The sequence below is a fragment of the Lepidochelys kempii genome, chromosome 3 (genome assembly GCF_965140265.1).
Source record: "Lepidochelys kempii isolate rLepKem1 chromosome 3, rLepKem1.hap2, whole genome shotgun sequence".
In the NCBI taxonomy this organism is placed as follows: Eukaryota; Metazoa; Chordata; order Testudines; family Cheloniidae; genus Lepidochelys; species Lepidochelys kempii.
The window spans coordinates 209,713,384-209,727,249 of record NC_133258.1 but is presented as its reverse complement, the minus strand read 5'-3'; the positions used below and the strand labels follow the sequence as shown (position 1 = coordinate 209,727,249).

General features: G+C 52.9%; 1 protein-coding gene across 2 annotated transcripts; it reads left to right on the top strand.

The window, feature by feature from the left end:
• The first annotated feature begins 8,327 nt into the window (after positions 1 to 8,327).
• VSX1 (visual system homeobox 1) lies at positions 8,328 to 12,996 on the top strand. 2 transcript variants are annotated; one of them, XM_073335343.1, is made up of 5 exons: positions 8,328 to 8,734; positions 9,403 to 9,481; positions 9,955 to 10,078; positions 10,925 to 11,105; positions 11,894 to 12,996. In XM_073335343.1, exons 1-5 carry the CDS (start codon positions 8,341 to 8,343, stop codon positions 12,160 to 12,162), a joined length of 1,047 nt encoding a protein of 348 aa, XP_073191444.1. In that variant the 5' UTR covers positions 8,328 to 8,340; the 3' UTR covers positions 12,163 to 12,996. The 2 variants fall into 2 exon arrangements, with proteins under 2 accessions (XP_073191444.1, XP_073191445.1); XM_073335344.1 differs by having other exon boundaries at positions 8,328 to 8,740.
• The last annotated feature ends 870 nt before the right edge of the window (positions 12,997 to 13,866 follow it).

Genomic DNA, 13,866 nt, shown 5'->3' with positions numbered 1-13,866 from the left:
AGCCAGTTGTGCACCTACCTTATTGAAGGTTCATCTAGGTCTAGGCTGTATTTCCCTAGTTTGTTTATGAGAAGGCCATGTGAGACAATATCAAAAGCCTTACTAAAGTCAAGCTATAGTGCATCTACACCTTCCCCCCATCCACAAGGCTTGTTAGCCTGCCAAAGAAGGATATTAGGTTGATTTGACATGATTTGTCCATGTTGATTGTTACTTATTACCTTATTTTCTTCTAGGTGCTGAAAAATTAATTGTTTGATTTGCTCCATTATCTTTCTGGGCACCAAAGTTAAGATGACTGGTCTATAATTCCCTGGGTTGTCCTTAGATAGGTACTATATTTGCCCTTTTCCAGTCCTCTGGGATCTCTCCTGTCCTCCACAAGTTCTCAAAGATAATCCCTAATGGCTCAGGGATCTGTTCAGCCAGTTCCTTAAATATTCCAGAAGGTATTTCATCTGGCCCTGCTGACTTGTCTAAGTAATTCTTAACATGTTCTTTTCCTAGTTCAGCTTCAAATCCTACCCCATTTACATTGATGTTCACTATCTTAGTCATCTGATCTCTGCTAATCTTTTTGTGAAAATTGAAACAAAAAAGGTATTTAACACTTCAGCCATTGCTGCGTTTTACTGAAAAAGCTTGTGCACGTACTTACCTTTATGCACTGGGAGCAGCCCTGTTGATTTAATAGCACTGGACCACACTATCACCCAGCTGGATTGCATCCAGTTTCTCTTGTGGTTACAAATAATTGTTAGCAACATCCAGAGTGTGAAATAGACACCTATTTCTTCCCTTTATACATCTAAATAAATAAATACCATTCTTTGGGTTCTTTTTTTCTTTTCCAGGTTAGGTGTGATGGCTGGATGTTCATTTGTTTGTCCTGTTTTCTGCTAGGAGTTAATTAGGAGATCTACTCAGGACTGCTGTGACAGCTGTCTTATTACTGCACTTTCCAGCAGTTTGATTAATCTGTGACACTCCAGATGTAAAAGTCCTGTGTATCAACACATGGTTTGCTCTTAAAGTCCATTTAAATCATGACTGCTCTTCTGTTTTTAATCAAACGCCTTAAGAAAGAAATCTATTAGCAGGAATTAGCAGGGATGTCTAGTGGGCATGCTGAAGATAAGGGGGGAAATAACTCACTGATGCAGAATTAGAACTCCCACTAGATTTTTATCAAGACCAATTTAATATGTCTCCAGCTAACATTTAATATGAGACAGATGTGTTTTTGCATCATGGGAATGAACTTTAAGTGGACCCCTCTGCAACGCTTGCAGAGTGGTGTTTGGAGTGAAGCCTTTTTGCCATGTATTTAAGTATCACCCATGTTTCATCTTCTATAATGGCTGAAATTCAATTGCCCTCCCATTGTCTACAGTGGGAGCAGACCTAGGCCAATGCTGAGCACCTCTGAAAATTCCACACTTGCTTTTCCGTGTCTGCTTGTCTGTCTGTGTTCAAGAGCCAATTGTCTGCTTTAAGGAACAAAGCCAGTAGCTATGGAACAGGCACTAGGCTGCAATCAGGGAGGGAGTTTTGCTGTCACAAAAAGACTAGGACTGAGCTTTCCCTGTTGCTATTTGTGGCTAGTTCACGGCGTAGTGCGCAGCTTATCTCTAGCCAGTTACAGGCTGTGATCTCCAACACTGAATGCTACAGAAGCAGTAACAACGTGGCCAAGAATTGCCCGCTTGGTAGGACATTTGAAAGAATTTTATCCTAGAACTAGCGGACACAGGATTGTTAACTGTCTCTCTGTGGCTGCCAACCCTGCATGTTTTACATACTCTCACTCACATGCACCCTTGCACACACACGGCTGTCCTATAACCTTTTACCTTAACCAGAAGGTACAGGCCACAGCCTGGGCTAAGTCACGGCTGTCATATGCTGTTTCACCAGTGAAAGTTGCCCTGGAGACAGCTTACTCCTTGCACAGGGAGTGTGGTTCGGGAACAGCAGCATGGCCAATCCCTGGATCCTACCACAGCTCTTTGGAGCTGCTGGCAATGTCACACATTAGAGCAGCCAGAAGGTTGCTCTAACTTAGAGTCAAAGAATCCTAGAAATGTAGGGCTGGAAGGGACCATGCAAGGCATCTAGTCCATCCCTTGGTGCAGGGGCAGGGCTGAGTGTACCTGAACCATCCCGGACAGGTTTGTCAAATACTTGTACTGGATGGTGTGGGTGGAAACCAGAGTTGTGTCCAAATGGTTCTGGATTCACTTAAAATCCCCTTGGCACAGCCGTCCGCAGCTGGCCTTAGCACTGGTCGGCTGGCCCTACTACACTAGCATTTATTAACACAGCAGCGCTGTGCTTTTGAGCATTAACGTTAGTAATAAGCTCTTTGATGGGCTGCTACTTAGTTGCAGTATTTTATTATTATTATTGTGATTGCTCAGTTCTGGGTCCCCCTAGTGCAGTGCAGAGAAGTCGTGACGATAAAACCCAGAGAACAATGGCTTTGGGACAATAAGTTAATCTCCCCCTCTCCCTTACTCTAGGCACTTCCCCTGCTGACGGGGCTCACCCACCGCTGCTGGTGGGCTGGGTGCTTTGCAGGTGCTTAGAACGGTCCCGAGATCCGGAGAGATGGTGGCCAGATGCACAGGTGGCAAATTTTCCCCACCTGTGCATCTCAAGGGCCTGTGCAGTAAAGAATCCTTGCCCCGGGAATTCCCTCCTCCTGCCCCTTGGCCGGTGTGACAGCGTTTGGGTGTGTTGGCTTTCAGGGCATGGCTCAGCTACTGTCCCTGGAGTTAGGAGACTGGGTTGAGGTCAGAGGTGGGTGTGAGCAGGTTGGCAATGGAAGAATTTCCTCTTCCCTCCCACTGGTGTGAGTGAGCTGAGGACGGTCTGTGCTACAAGAGTGCACGAGGAATCGTATTGCGTGTGCTTCACTATTTTAATCAAATTGCCTGGGCTGGGCCCCGAGTGTGGGCTCGGCCATCACGTACCAGAAATAAACCAACTGGAATGGAACAGCTGATAGATATGATAAACGAAGAGCACTGATAGGAGAGTGAAGAAATGCTTCCGAGAGGGACAACGAAATGAGCATGCATCCGACGAAGTGGGGATTCACCCACGAAAGCTTAGGCTCCAATACGTCTGTTAGTCTATAAGGTGCCACAGGACTCTTTGCTGCTCTCAGTGAAACCGTAGTAGCATTGTGACCTAAAAGTCCCATCCAAGATCTGAGTCCATGGCGCTCGATGCTGTACGTGCACATAGCAAGAGACAGTCCCTGCCCCAAAGATCTTACATGCTACACAGACAGAGGGTGGGAGAAAAGGAACCTTCATAACATCCCTCTTTTACAGATGGGGAAACTGAGGCATGGAGCAGTGACGTGATTTGCCCAAGGTCACACAGCAAGTCAGTGGCAGAGCTGGAAGAAGAACAAGGTAACCTGAGTCTCAGGCTAGTAGCTCTCCACTAGGCCTCATCACCTCTCAAAGCTTCCCGCAGGCAGCCGCTCAAAGCTTTGCAGGGCCTGCGGGGCCCAGAGTTCTCGATGGTTTGCCAGTCTGCAGCGTGGGTGCCCCTCAGCTCACGTCACTGAACTGTGGTGGCTCTTACACTGTCGACTTGTTGGTAAGGCAGAGATCCCTGTGTGGCCCAGCTCCCTCTCCCAGGGTGCTGGTCCGGCTCCCCCAGGGAGAACGCAGGAAGCTCTGTGTTTCCCACTCACCGAGGAGTTTCAGAAGAGGGCTAGAAGGCAATGGCAGCTGATTTCAGAATGGGGCTGAAATGCGGGTGCCCTAAAGATCCAAAGAGCATGGATGGTGAGGGGCGGGTGGGTCTCATGGCAGGGGAGCTGAGATCCAAGAGCAGGGACCCAGACAGCATGGTGTCCTCCGGGAAGCAGAATTACAGGTCAGGGATTCTCCCCTCTCCTCTGACACTGTTTTCTGCAGCAAGGATCATTATATGATTTCAGCAAGATGCTCTAGGGTTCAGATCATGGTCTGGGGGTGATGGGCCATGGCCACTCATGACAGTCAGCCGTCCATCATCTGGTACCTAGCAGCCACCAAGGCGTGGCTTTGTTAGACCATAGTGCACATCCTTTCCTGTCTCTGGCTTAATCTCAAACTTCCCCATGGCAGTCCTGTTTGCAGCAACGGCGCGGAAAAGAGCCACGGCTCAGGCCTGGCGTTACCTTTAGACTCCATATGGATCCGGGCTTTGCCTTCTCTGCGGAGAATGGTGGCTATTTAGCTGGCTGTCTCTTCCCAAGGACTTGGGCTAGTCCCACCAGCTCATTTCGCACGGGCCAACAAGGAGCTGTCAGTGGGTACTGCCCTGGTTCTGATCTAGACGGTCTTGGAGGTGAACGCTTCCTTGTCCTGTTACTAATCCCCTAAATCATCCCGTCCAATATCTATCTATTCTTTCATCCAGCCTCCCAGATTCATGCATAAGGTAATTTCCAGGCCAGTGAAGATATTTCCAAAGTTATAATTTTTTATATTTGTGGGAGGGCAAGTGGTATTTAACTGAGACTGAAAACAAGGAATCAAGAGATTTAAAAATAAGAGCAGCTGGAAGTCAGTCCTTGATGTTACCTGGCTATTTGCAAGCCAAAGAAAGTAGGAACTAGAATCAAAGGTGCTGATTTAAATTCCCATTGAAAGTCAGCCAGCCACATCATGGCCAACAGATGCCCTGGCAGCGTAGTCAGACTGTCAACCTGACCGCACGGGCTAGTCCCAAATGGAGCCAGGGGTCCGGCTAACAGACCGACTGGCCCCGGCTGTGGTGGCGGTCCGGACGAGGAATGTCCTGGTTCGCAAGCCGGCCGCCGCAGTTCTTCCCGCAATGCCTTTTCGCCCAGCGCCTGACTAGGCTCCGGAGCGCCTTGCCGGAGACGTCCCCCAGCCTGCGCGCCCAGCGAGCCCCGAAGAGGGGCTGGAGTTGATGTGGATAACAAGGAGCCTGGTCCCAAGCTGGGGAGGAGCCAGTGCGCCGAGGAGAGGCTCAGAGAGGCACCTCCCGCTGGCCCCAGGGACTGGCATGGGAAGGCGACAGAGAATCACACCAGCCCCTGCTCCTCCAAAGGGCAGCGAGGGAACCCTCTCTCTGAGCCGGGGGGCAGGACAGAGACGGGCCGGGGCCGGGGGGTGGCCAGAGCCGCGCTGCAGCCGCAGGGAGCCTGGGGTCCCAGCCAAGGCAGGGTCCCTTCCTCTGGTGGGGATCGAAGGCTCTGTCCCCCAGGCCGGGGTTAAGCCGATGCCAGGGACGTGTCCCGGGGCTGATCGGAGCTGGGGTCCGCGAGGCAGGTGTGAGCGGGCCAGGGCCCGGGGCCGGGGGGCCGGGGTGGGAGGAGTGTGGCCAGAGCGCTCTGGAACCTGGCTCCCAGGAGACCTGGGGCTGCGCGCGGGGCCTGGGCCCCGCAGACACGGGAGCTGCCCGGGGGCCCCGCCTTTGCTCGCGGGGCGCAGGGGGGGGATCAGAGCGAGGAGCGATGTTTGATGTTCTGCTCTTTACGGGATTAATAATCTTTTGGCGTCGGAGAATCGCCTGGAAATCTTCTCTGGAAAATAATGAGCAGAGAAACATTTACTGATTAGTTTAATCCCGGATCATCCTCTCTGATGAGCATATATCAAGATAGCCTTTACCTGATTTATTGTCAAAGGGCTCAGTCGGGAACCCTTGATTTCTGCTCTGCATAGAGGGCGTGGGTGCGCATAATCCAATGGGTGTGCAAAGCGCACGGCTGTTAGGTGTGCGAATCGTGCAGGTATTAGGTGTGTACAGTGCATGGGTGTTAGGTGTGCAAAGCGCAGGGCTGTTAGGTGTGCAAGGTGCCCAGGTAATGGGGTGCACAGCGCGCGGGTGCAAGACATGCAGGTGCTAGGTGTGCAAGGCATGCCGGTAATAGGGGTGCACAGCGCGCGGGTGTTAGGTGTGCACCGTGCCTAGCGGGGCAGGTCTCTAGAGTCACAGAGCCAGGGAGCGTGTGTGCAGCGTTGCTTTTCCTCGCTCCCAGTGCCGTGTGGCCAGGAGGCAGGACCCCTGTGTGTGTGTGTGTGTGTGGGGGGGGTTAATCGCCGCTCTCCAGAGGGCCGGAGATTTAAACTCTATTTCTACTCCTCCATCTAGCGGCTTTCTCTCGGGCTGGAGCTTTTATGGTTCATAAACTGATTAGGAGCAATTATCTACGTGTTATCCCCCAACTTTCCAAATGACTTGGCCATATGCATATTTAAGGCTTCATCATCCCCAGGAGCCGCTCAGCCTCCCCGTAAACTGCTGAAATTAAACTGATTCGGGTGCGACGTCAAAAATTAGGGTTTTATCCACTAATATCTGGTGGGACAGGAAATTTGCTGTGGGCGGAGGCCGGATTACTGCTTCTAATTACTCCGGCAGATTTGCTCCCTGGCTCGCAGTGAAAGTCTCTTCGTCCAGCAAAACTGCAGCAAAACTGGGAAAGTGAACGTGAGGAATGTAAGTCCCCTGGGTTCTGACCTATATGTGATCTATTGGTGTGGCTCTTGGCTGGAGCCGCGATCGATCCGAATTAAAGCGTGACAGCCCTGCTGTACTCGGGGTGGGCGCCACTCCGGACTGGGACACGGGTTAGAAATGCCCCGAACAGCCGGAGATAACTGACGTGCGAAACGCAACTCAGAACAAACACGTTTGGGGCAAATTCTGTGTTCGTGGAAGCCTTTCACTGAGATTTCGTTTAATGGGAATAATGGTGTATGGGCATCTCCCTACCCACCGGGTATCTACCGACCCACCTCCCTGCTTTGTCTGGCCAGGGTTTTATAAAGTCGCCCATGACCATGGTCCCCGACTGTTTAAACACAAGAAACAATTGTACTGCATTTAATTTCTGCCTGATTGAGGTGGGGATGGGGCTGTATGTGTGGAAAAGCTGATAATAAAATTGTAGACGGCTCTATTTGTTGGTCAGAAGCCCGAGTGAGGAAACCCCTTCCTGTCCTTTCTTCACACCTGTCTAACTTGGTGTCTAAAAGAAATGTCGGGATTGCTTTCGGTCCAAGGAGAAAACCTCCTAATCGTCCAAAGCAAACCCAGAAAGCCCCAGCAATTCAAATTACAATTATCCCAAATGAAAGTTATTGTTTTGCTAATCCCAGGAACAGCTTGCAACGGGAGATTTGGGTCTTTCTTTAATAACGTAAAGTTAATACGTTGTCCCCTTGTAATTATCTTTATCAGAAGACCCTTGTTTAATCTGCATGTTTAGCAGAAAAGGACCAAATCAAAAAGAGATCTGCTTTAAAGCACTTGCTGTAAGCTGTTTGGAAATGGTTTGCATAAACAGCTGAAGCAAGGAATTGCAATCCAGGTGCAAGATCTGGACTCAGAGTAACAAATGACTGAATCCCCCTTTCAGAACGTGGCTAGGGCTAGACACGAGAATTCCCAGTTCCTTTAGGGCGAGCAACCGCCTCACACGGTTTTAGCAGGGCCAGGTTCAATGCTGCGAAACCATAAAGTTGCACTGGGGCGGGGGGCGAATTGGGCTCGTGTATGGCCACTGTATGCGCCTTCTTTCTTGTACCCAGCCACGAGGCTGCAGAAGGAGCCACCGTTTCTCCTGTAGTGCCCCAGAGACCCTGCCAGTGCCAAGGGCAGGACGCGAGCCCATCTCCGCCTCCCTGAGCTGCAACTTGCTCCTTGGAAGGGCCCGCGGCGCAGCGAGTGCCCGAGCTCAGTTTTCCACGGGAAAGGACGGAACAAAACTTTCCTTGCTAAACCGATTTCCCCCCCGCCCCCCGCTTCCCAGAATCCCCCAGGCTGTGGCGCTTCGGCAGGGGGTGTGAAACTCACGGGCTCTGGATCCGCCTTGTCCGACGGGGCCCGGAAAGCGAGGCGGGCCGGACCGAGCTGTGCAGGTCTGTGTCGCTCGCCAGGTAGCCTGTGTCGGACACAGACGGGCACCCGGCGGGGCGAGGCGCTAGAGCGCAGCCTGGGCAGCCCCCGGGGGGCACCAACTCCCCGGCCAGGGCCGGGCGCTCCGCCAGCCGAGCCTGGCCAGTGCCCTGCGCGCCCCGGGCGCACGGGCCAGGCTGCGCTGCGCGGAGCGAGCCCACGGGGCAGCGGCTGGGCGCCCTGAACCGTGTCCGCTGGAGCAGCAGCGCCCGCGGGGGAGCGGGGTGGGCTTCTGGGGGCCTCGGTGGCAATTAATCCCCTGGGATTGGGAGCCAGGCCCGCCCCCTCCCCGGCCCCCCTGCGGCGGCGGGGCCCTGCCCGGAGCTGATTGGAGCCGGGCAGCGGGATAAAAGGCTCCGGGGAGGCTCTGCCCCCGTCCATCCTGGGGAGGCAGCGGCCAGCATGACAGGCCGGGAGGAGCCCGCCGAGGGCAGAGCCAAGGGGAAGGCGCTGGTGCCCAGCGCTGCCAGCGAGAAGGCGGCCCGACTGGGCGCCCCGGCCCTGCGCTCCAAGGGCTTCGCCATCACCGACCTGCTGGGGCTGGAGGCCGAGCTGCAGCCGCCGGCCGCCCCCGTGGCCGGCGCGGGATGCGAGGGCGCCGGGGCCGGACTTGGGGGGGTGTCTCTGAGCGGCGGCTCCCTGCCCCTGGGCTTGGGCTTCCTCTGCGGCTTCGCGGCGCCGCCCCCGGCCGGAGCCCCCTGCCTGCTGCCGGCGCACGTCCCCTTCCTGCAGCCCCGGCCGGAGCTGCACCGGCACCCCGGGCCGCCCGCCGGCGGGCGCCAGGACAGCGTCTCGGGTAAGGGCCCTGCCCTGCCCCGCTGCTCCCGGGGCGCGCCCTGCCCAGGATCCCCGTCCCCAGCCGGGCCCTGCCCAGGATCCCCGTCCCCAGCCGGGCCCTGCCCAGGATCCCCGTCCCCAGCCGGGCCCTGCCCAGGATCGCCCTCCCCAGCCGGGCCCTGCCCAGGATCGCCCTCCCCAGCCGGGCCCTGCCCAGGATCCCCGTCCCCAGCCGGGCCCTGCCCAGGATCGCCCTCCCCAGCCGGGCCCTGCCCAGGATCGCCCTCCCCAGCCGGGCCCTGCCCCGGGCTCTCCCCCTTCCCCAGCCGGGCCCTGCCCCGGGGTCCCCCTCCAGAGCCCGGGGCGCCCCCCAAGCCAGCCCCAGCGCCTGACCCCGGACCGGCCAGAGCCGCCGCGGGCCGAGCTCCGCAGCTGCGACGCACCCGGTGTAACCGGGCCCGGCGCTGTCCGCCCTCGTGGTGCTGAACCGCCCGGCCTGGGCCCGCCGACCGCTGGGCGAGACGCGCCCCACTCCCCGGGGCTGTGCTCGGGGTGGGGGGAGCGAGCTCAGCCTGGTCCCAGCCAGCTTCTCAGCCCGTCACCCCTGGGTGCTTCCCTCTGAGCCTCGGGCCTGCCTCCCCTCCCCACGGCGCTCGCTGAATGTCCTTTCCCTCCCGCTGCGCACAGACGAGGACAGCCTGTCCGGGGACAAGGGCGAGCTGAAGACGCCGACTTCCCAGATCAAGAGGAAGAAGCGCCGGCATAGGTACCCGCTCAGCTAGGGGCAGCGGGCTGGGCCTTGGGGGAGCCCTGGCCCTGCTCTTCACAGCACGGATCCCCTGGGATCATGGCATTGCCTGGGCTTGCCTGTCCTCCAGCACCGCGGGCCTGGTACTGGTTCAGGGCTCGACCATGTCTACACTACGGCTTATGGCAACGTGACTGATGTGGCCGCAGGGGTGGGACTGAAGCCGTGTTTATTCTAACTAGTGTTAGTAATGGGCAGCCAAAGGGCTTTTCACAAGAATTAGCAGGGCTGAGAGACAGGAGCAAAGCTGCCCTGCCTAGGAATAAAACTCTCCTGCGGCTCAGTGGCAAATCCTGTGTAAACAGGACCAGACTCAGACCTGATTGCAGGCCAGAGTCATTGTAGACCTCGCCCTGGGGGAGTGCCCGGGGGCCCCTGCAGGAGCTACTGGGGCTCCCCGGGTGGCCAGTAACTGTTTGTTCCTTCCCCAGGACGGTGTTTACTGCTCACCAGCTGGAGGAGTTGGAAAAGGCTTTCAATGACGCTCATTACCCAGATGTGTACGCCCGGGAAATGCTAGCTATGAAAACAGAGCTGCCGGAGGACAGGATCCAGGTAGGGAGCCAGTCCCAGCGCCGGGCTGTCTTGGCTGTCTCTGCGGTCCCCTGCCCACCCCGAGAGCGAAGTGCACAAGGCGAATACACTCCATGCCCAGCACCCACAGCTCTCTGCCCCCCCTGCCCTAGACACCTGGCTGGGCTCTGTGCCGGAGCCCACTGCTTCGGACCCTAGTTCAACAGAGACTGGGCCAAATCTTCCCGCCTATCCTCAAGTGGCCCGGTTACTTCAATGACCAACATAGCTAGAGTGGGCCCTGAGTTTTTGCTACTGATGCCCTTAAGAGCAGGACAGTTGGACAGGAGCCAGGACTAGTTATAAGCAGCCCTTTTCGATGGCCACCCTTTGGGGCTGCAGACACAAGGTGGGGGGGGGGGGTGGAACAGGGACTCACTGCCTGAGAGCCATGGTCTGTGTACAATGGCTGAGGGGAGGCCGCCTTTTCTGGGGGGTGTAAAAGATTTCCCGTGTGCCCAGCACAGAGGAGATGGCCATGCAGGCAGCTGCTCTGGGGGGGGGGGGGGGGGTTCGTGTTCACTGACTCCCTCTGGACAGCTGCTGGGGAAACATCTGAGTAGGGATCCCCAGCACAGGCCTAGATCTAAAGATCCTGTCCAGTCACGATAAACCTCATGTAATGGTCTCTCTCTCTCTCTCTCTCTCAATCCCTCCCCACCCCAACACGCTCTCCAACACACACATTCACACATATGCACACCTGGACCCCGCCCCCCTCCCCGAACACCTTCTGGATATAATCACACATGCCCCTGTACAAACCCCAACCCACACACATGCCCCCTCCCCGGATCTCCCCCCCCCCGATCTCCCCCGGGCCCCCAGGTCTGGTTTCAGAACCGAAGAGCCAAGTGGAGGAAGCGTGAGAAGTGCTGGGGCAGGAGCAGTGTCATGGCCGAGTACGGTCTCTATGGGGCCATGGTGAGGCACTCCATCCCTCTCCCCGAGTCAATCATCAACTCAGCCAAAAGTGGGCTGGTGGGCTCCTGCGCTCCTTGGCTGCTTGGTAAGACAGCACCTCGTCCAGGGTGGGGTATGCCCTGCTAAGAGGGAACAGCCAGGTAGCTAGGGAGAGCCTGACATGCTTTATATTGAAAACTGTTACAAATCTCAGCCTTTCCCTTCCTTACAAACATGCCAGTCTTTTTTTTTTTTTTTTTTTTTTTTTTGGGTGAGGGGGATTTAAAGTAAACCACAAATCCTTAGGTGGTAATTTTCAGAGTCTGTGTTAAAGTGTTTTGAAAAGGATGTGTTAACGAACAGATTAGAGTGGGTGACCCTTTTATTGCTATACAGTAATAATATACTGTTATTGTTAGTTGTTATGATTTTAGCCTGGAGTCAGGGAAATACTTATGCACATATTTAATTTAAAGTTAACTTAAGTGTAACTTAAACTTAAGCCCATGCTTAAGTGAATGTTTGAATAGGTGCTTAATTTATCATGTTGATGTCGTGCTGTAGAGACACAGGTAAGGAATAGAGCCCTATCTCACTGCCTACTTACATGCCAATAATAGACCCTAGACCCCAGAGAACTCGCAATCTAGGATTTAGACAATAGGCAACCGAGGCACCCAAACTCATTGCCGTCAGATGGAATCTTTCTGCTGACTTCACTGGGCTTTGGATCTGTCCCTAAGGGAAGACATAGACAAATGAGGGGAGAAGAGGAGGACAAGGTAACAGCTGAGCCGGGTGTGTTTGAATTAGTTAGTAGGCACAATGCTCTCAGTTGTCCCAGGTGGATTTAAGCAATGTGTTATATTTACTTACTCTTCTTCATTCTTGAAGGGATGCATAAAAAATCCATGGATGTTACAAGAAAGCCAGAGAGTGAGGAGAAGATGACAGGCAGCTGGCGATTGGAAGGTCCTGAGGAGGAATTAAAAATGAAGCCAGCAGATCACCAGAGAAGCTCTGGTGACAAACTCAGCTCTATGGACAATTCAGAAGATACAGCGATTGACCTTTCTAGCACAGCAAAGCAAGAGAACAGGAGCGCTTTGAGGCAATGTCTCAAAGGAGACCTCCAGACAGATGGGAAGGACAATGACCACTAAACTCAGGGAGCAGGGGAAGGGCGGGGTGTTAGGAAAATGAGCCCCCTTAACACTTTGGAAAGATAGGACTATTTATTCATTATTTTTTCAAACAATTAATACACAATTTTACATGAATATGAGACATTTTAAAACTGGATCCAGCCAAGATTCCCTCCCCCACAACTTTAAAGCTGTTTGTTTGTAATAAACAGGGCTGAGGGGAAGGTTTTAAAATGTTGGTGTGAAAACGTCACTGGTTTTTGGGCAGCTCTAGTGATAAATCAGGAAAACCTCCCTTTCATTCTGTAACACAAGCAACTGAAAGACACTTCTGCCAGCTAAACAGGACCATGACTGAGAGTGGAGTTATTCCTTCTGGACCCTGTTTGGCGAAAAGACGGTGCAGGACTTAACAGAACCCTTATTTCCAAAGTTACATTCCAACGTTTACTGTGATGTACTGGGTAAGCACCAACATGGCAATTCTCGGTGTTTAAAATATGCAACTGTTCGGCCTCAAGAAGAAGCAGAAGGTATTCTTAAAAACTGTGGATCAGTTTTTCAGCTCTTGTAAGTTGACATAGTGCCATTGACTTCAAGAGAGCCAGGCCAGTTTACACCAGCTGAGGAGCTGTGTATCAGTCAATACAGCCTTATAAATGAATTACACTGTGTATTTTACTTAGAACTTGTATTGTGCGTGCGGGGGGATATGGGGGGGATATTTTATGCAATAATTTTCTATGCTTTTGAATGTTATTTGATATACTATGCATAAAAGAACTCACACCTTTATGAAAATCAAGCCATAGCACCCCTAAGAAATTTTATGCTATTTTGTGAATTGTCATAGGAGACTATTTTGTAATTCTTAAATGTCCATAAAACAGTGTTAATGTCAGATCTGTTTCTTGGTCTTTTTATATTTTTGTCTAAAAGCACTTTAGTTATCTGAATTTTCTGAATGTTGCTCTTCCTTTTCTGTCATTTATTTATTATGCATTATTAAATAAAAGTTTTGGGTATCTTTGCTTTTCCATATGTATTTTTCATAGTAGCTCTGCTTGGATATGTCTTCAGAAAGCGTTATGGCTCTGATCCTGCCTAGAATAGTGTATATGTCTGGTTTGTGAGCAGTTTTACTGAAATCCATGGCACTATTCTAGGGCATAAAGTTAAACACATGCCTAGGTCTTTGAGAGGTTGGGCCCTAAATAGACTCGGCAGGGTGCATCCAGGTTAATTAATGTCAAGTCATTTTGAAGATGAAAATCATTGTAGATGGGGCTTTCAGAAGTGCCTTAGGAGAAAGGCACCCAATTCCCACGGAAAGTCACAGGGAGATAAGGGCCTACTTTATAAGGGATAGGTATTGATTAAGTTATCCTGCTGTTAATTATTTTGTACAGAAACTCCACTGAACTTGTAGGGGATTTTGTGAGCATATCAAGGGCAAGTAAGGGGCCAATACCTTGCTGTGGTATTGATGTAATGGCCTCATTTAGGCCTGCACCCATTCTTGGTGTTTTCAGGGGGGCAGCTTTGGGCCCTTTGTCTGAGTGCCTCTGTAGATAGAACATGAGAAACAAATGGTAATGTACAAAGCCAAATGTATTTCAAATCCCCCCATGCCCCCCAATAATAGTGCCATAGCAATGGATGTACTGCCCTGTCTCCTTGGCACAGGAATGCTCTCATCTCATACTTCTTTAGGGTGAAAAC

Excerpts from the sequence above, each read along its gene's own strand:
- VSX1 (XM_073335344.1), top strand. The coding sequence starts at position 8,341 with ATGACAGGCCGGGAGGAGCCCGCCGAGGGCAGAGCCAAGGGGAAGGCG. Across the intron at positions 8,741-9,402 it reads GGACAGCGTCTCGGGTAAGG|ACGAGGACAGCCTGTCCGGG; the intron begins GCCCTGCCCTGC and ends CGCTGCGCACAG. Across the intron at positions 11,106-11,893 it reads CTGCGCTCCTTGGCTGCTTG|GGATGCATAAAAAATCCATG; the intron begins GTAAGACAGCAC and ends TCATTCTTGAAG.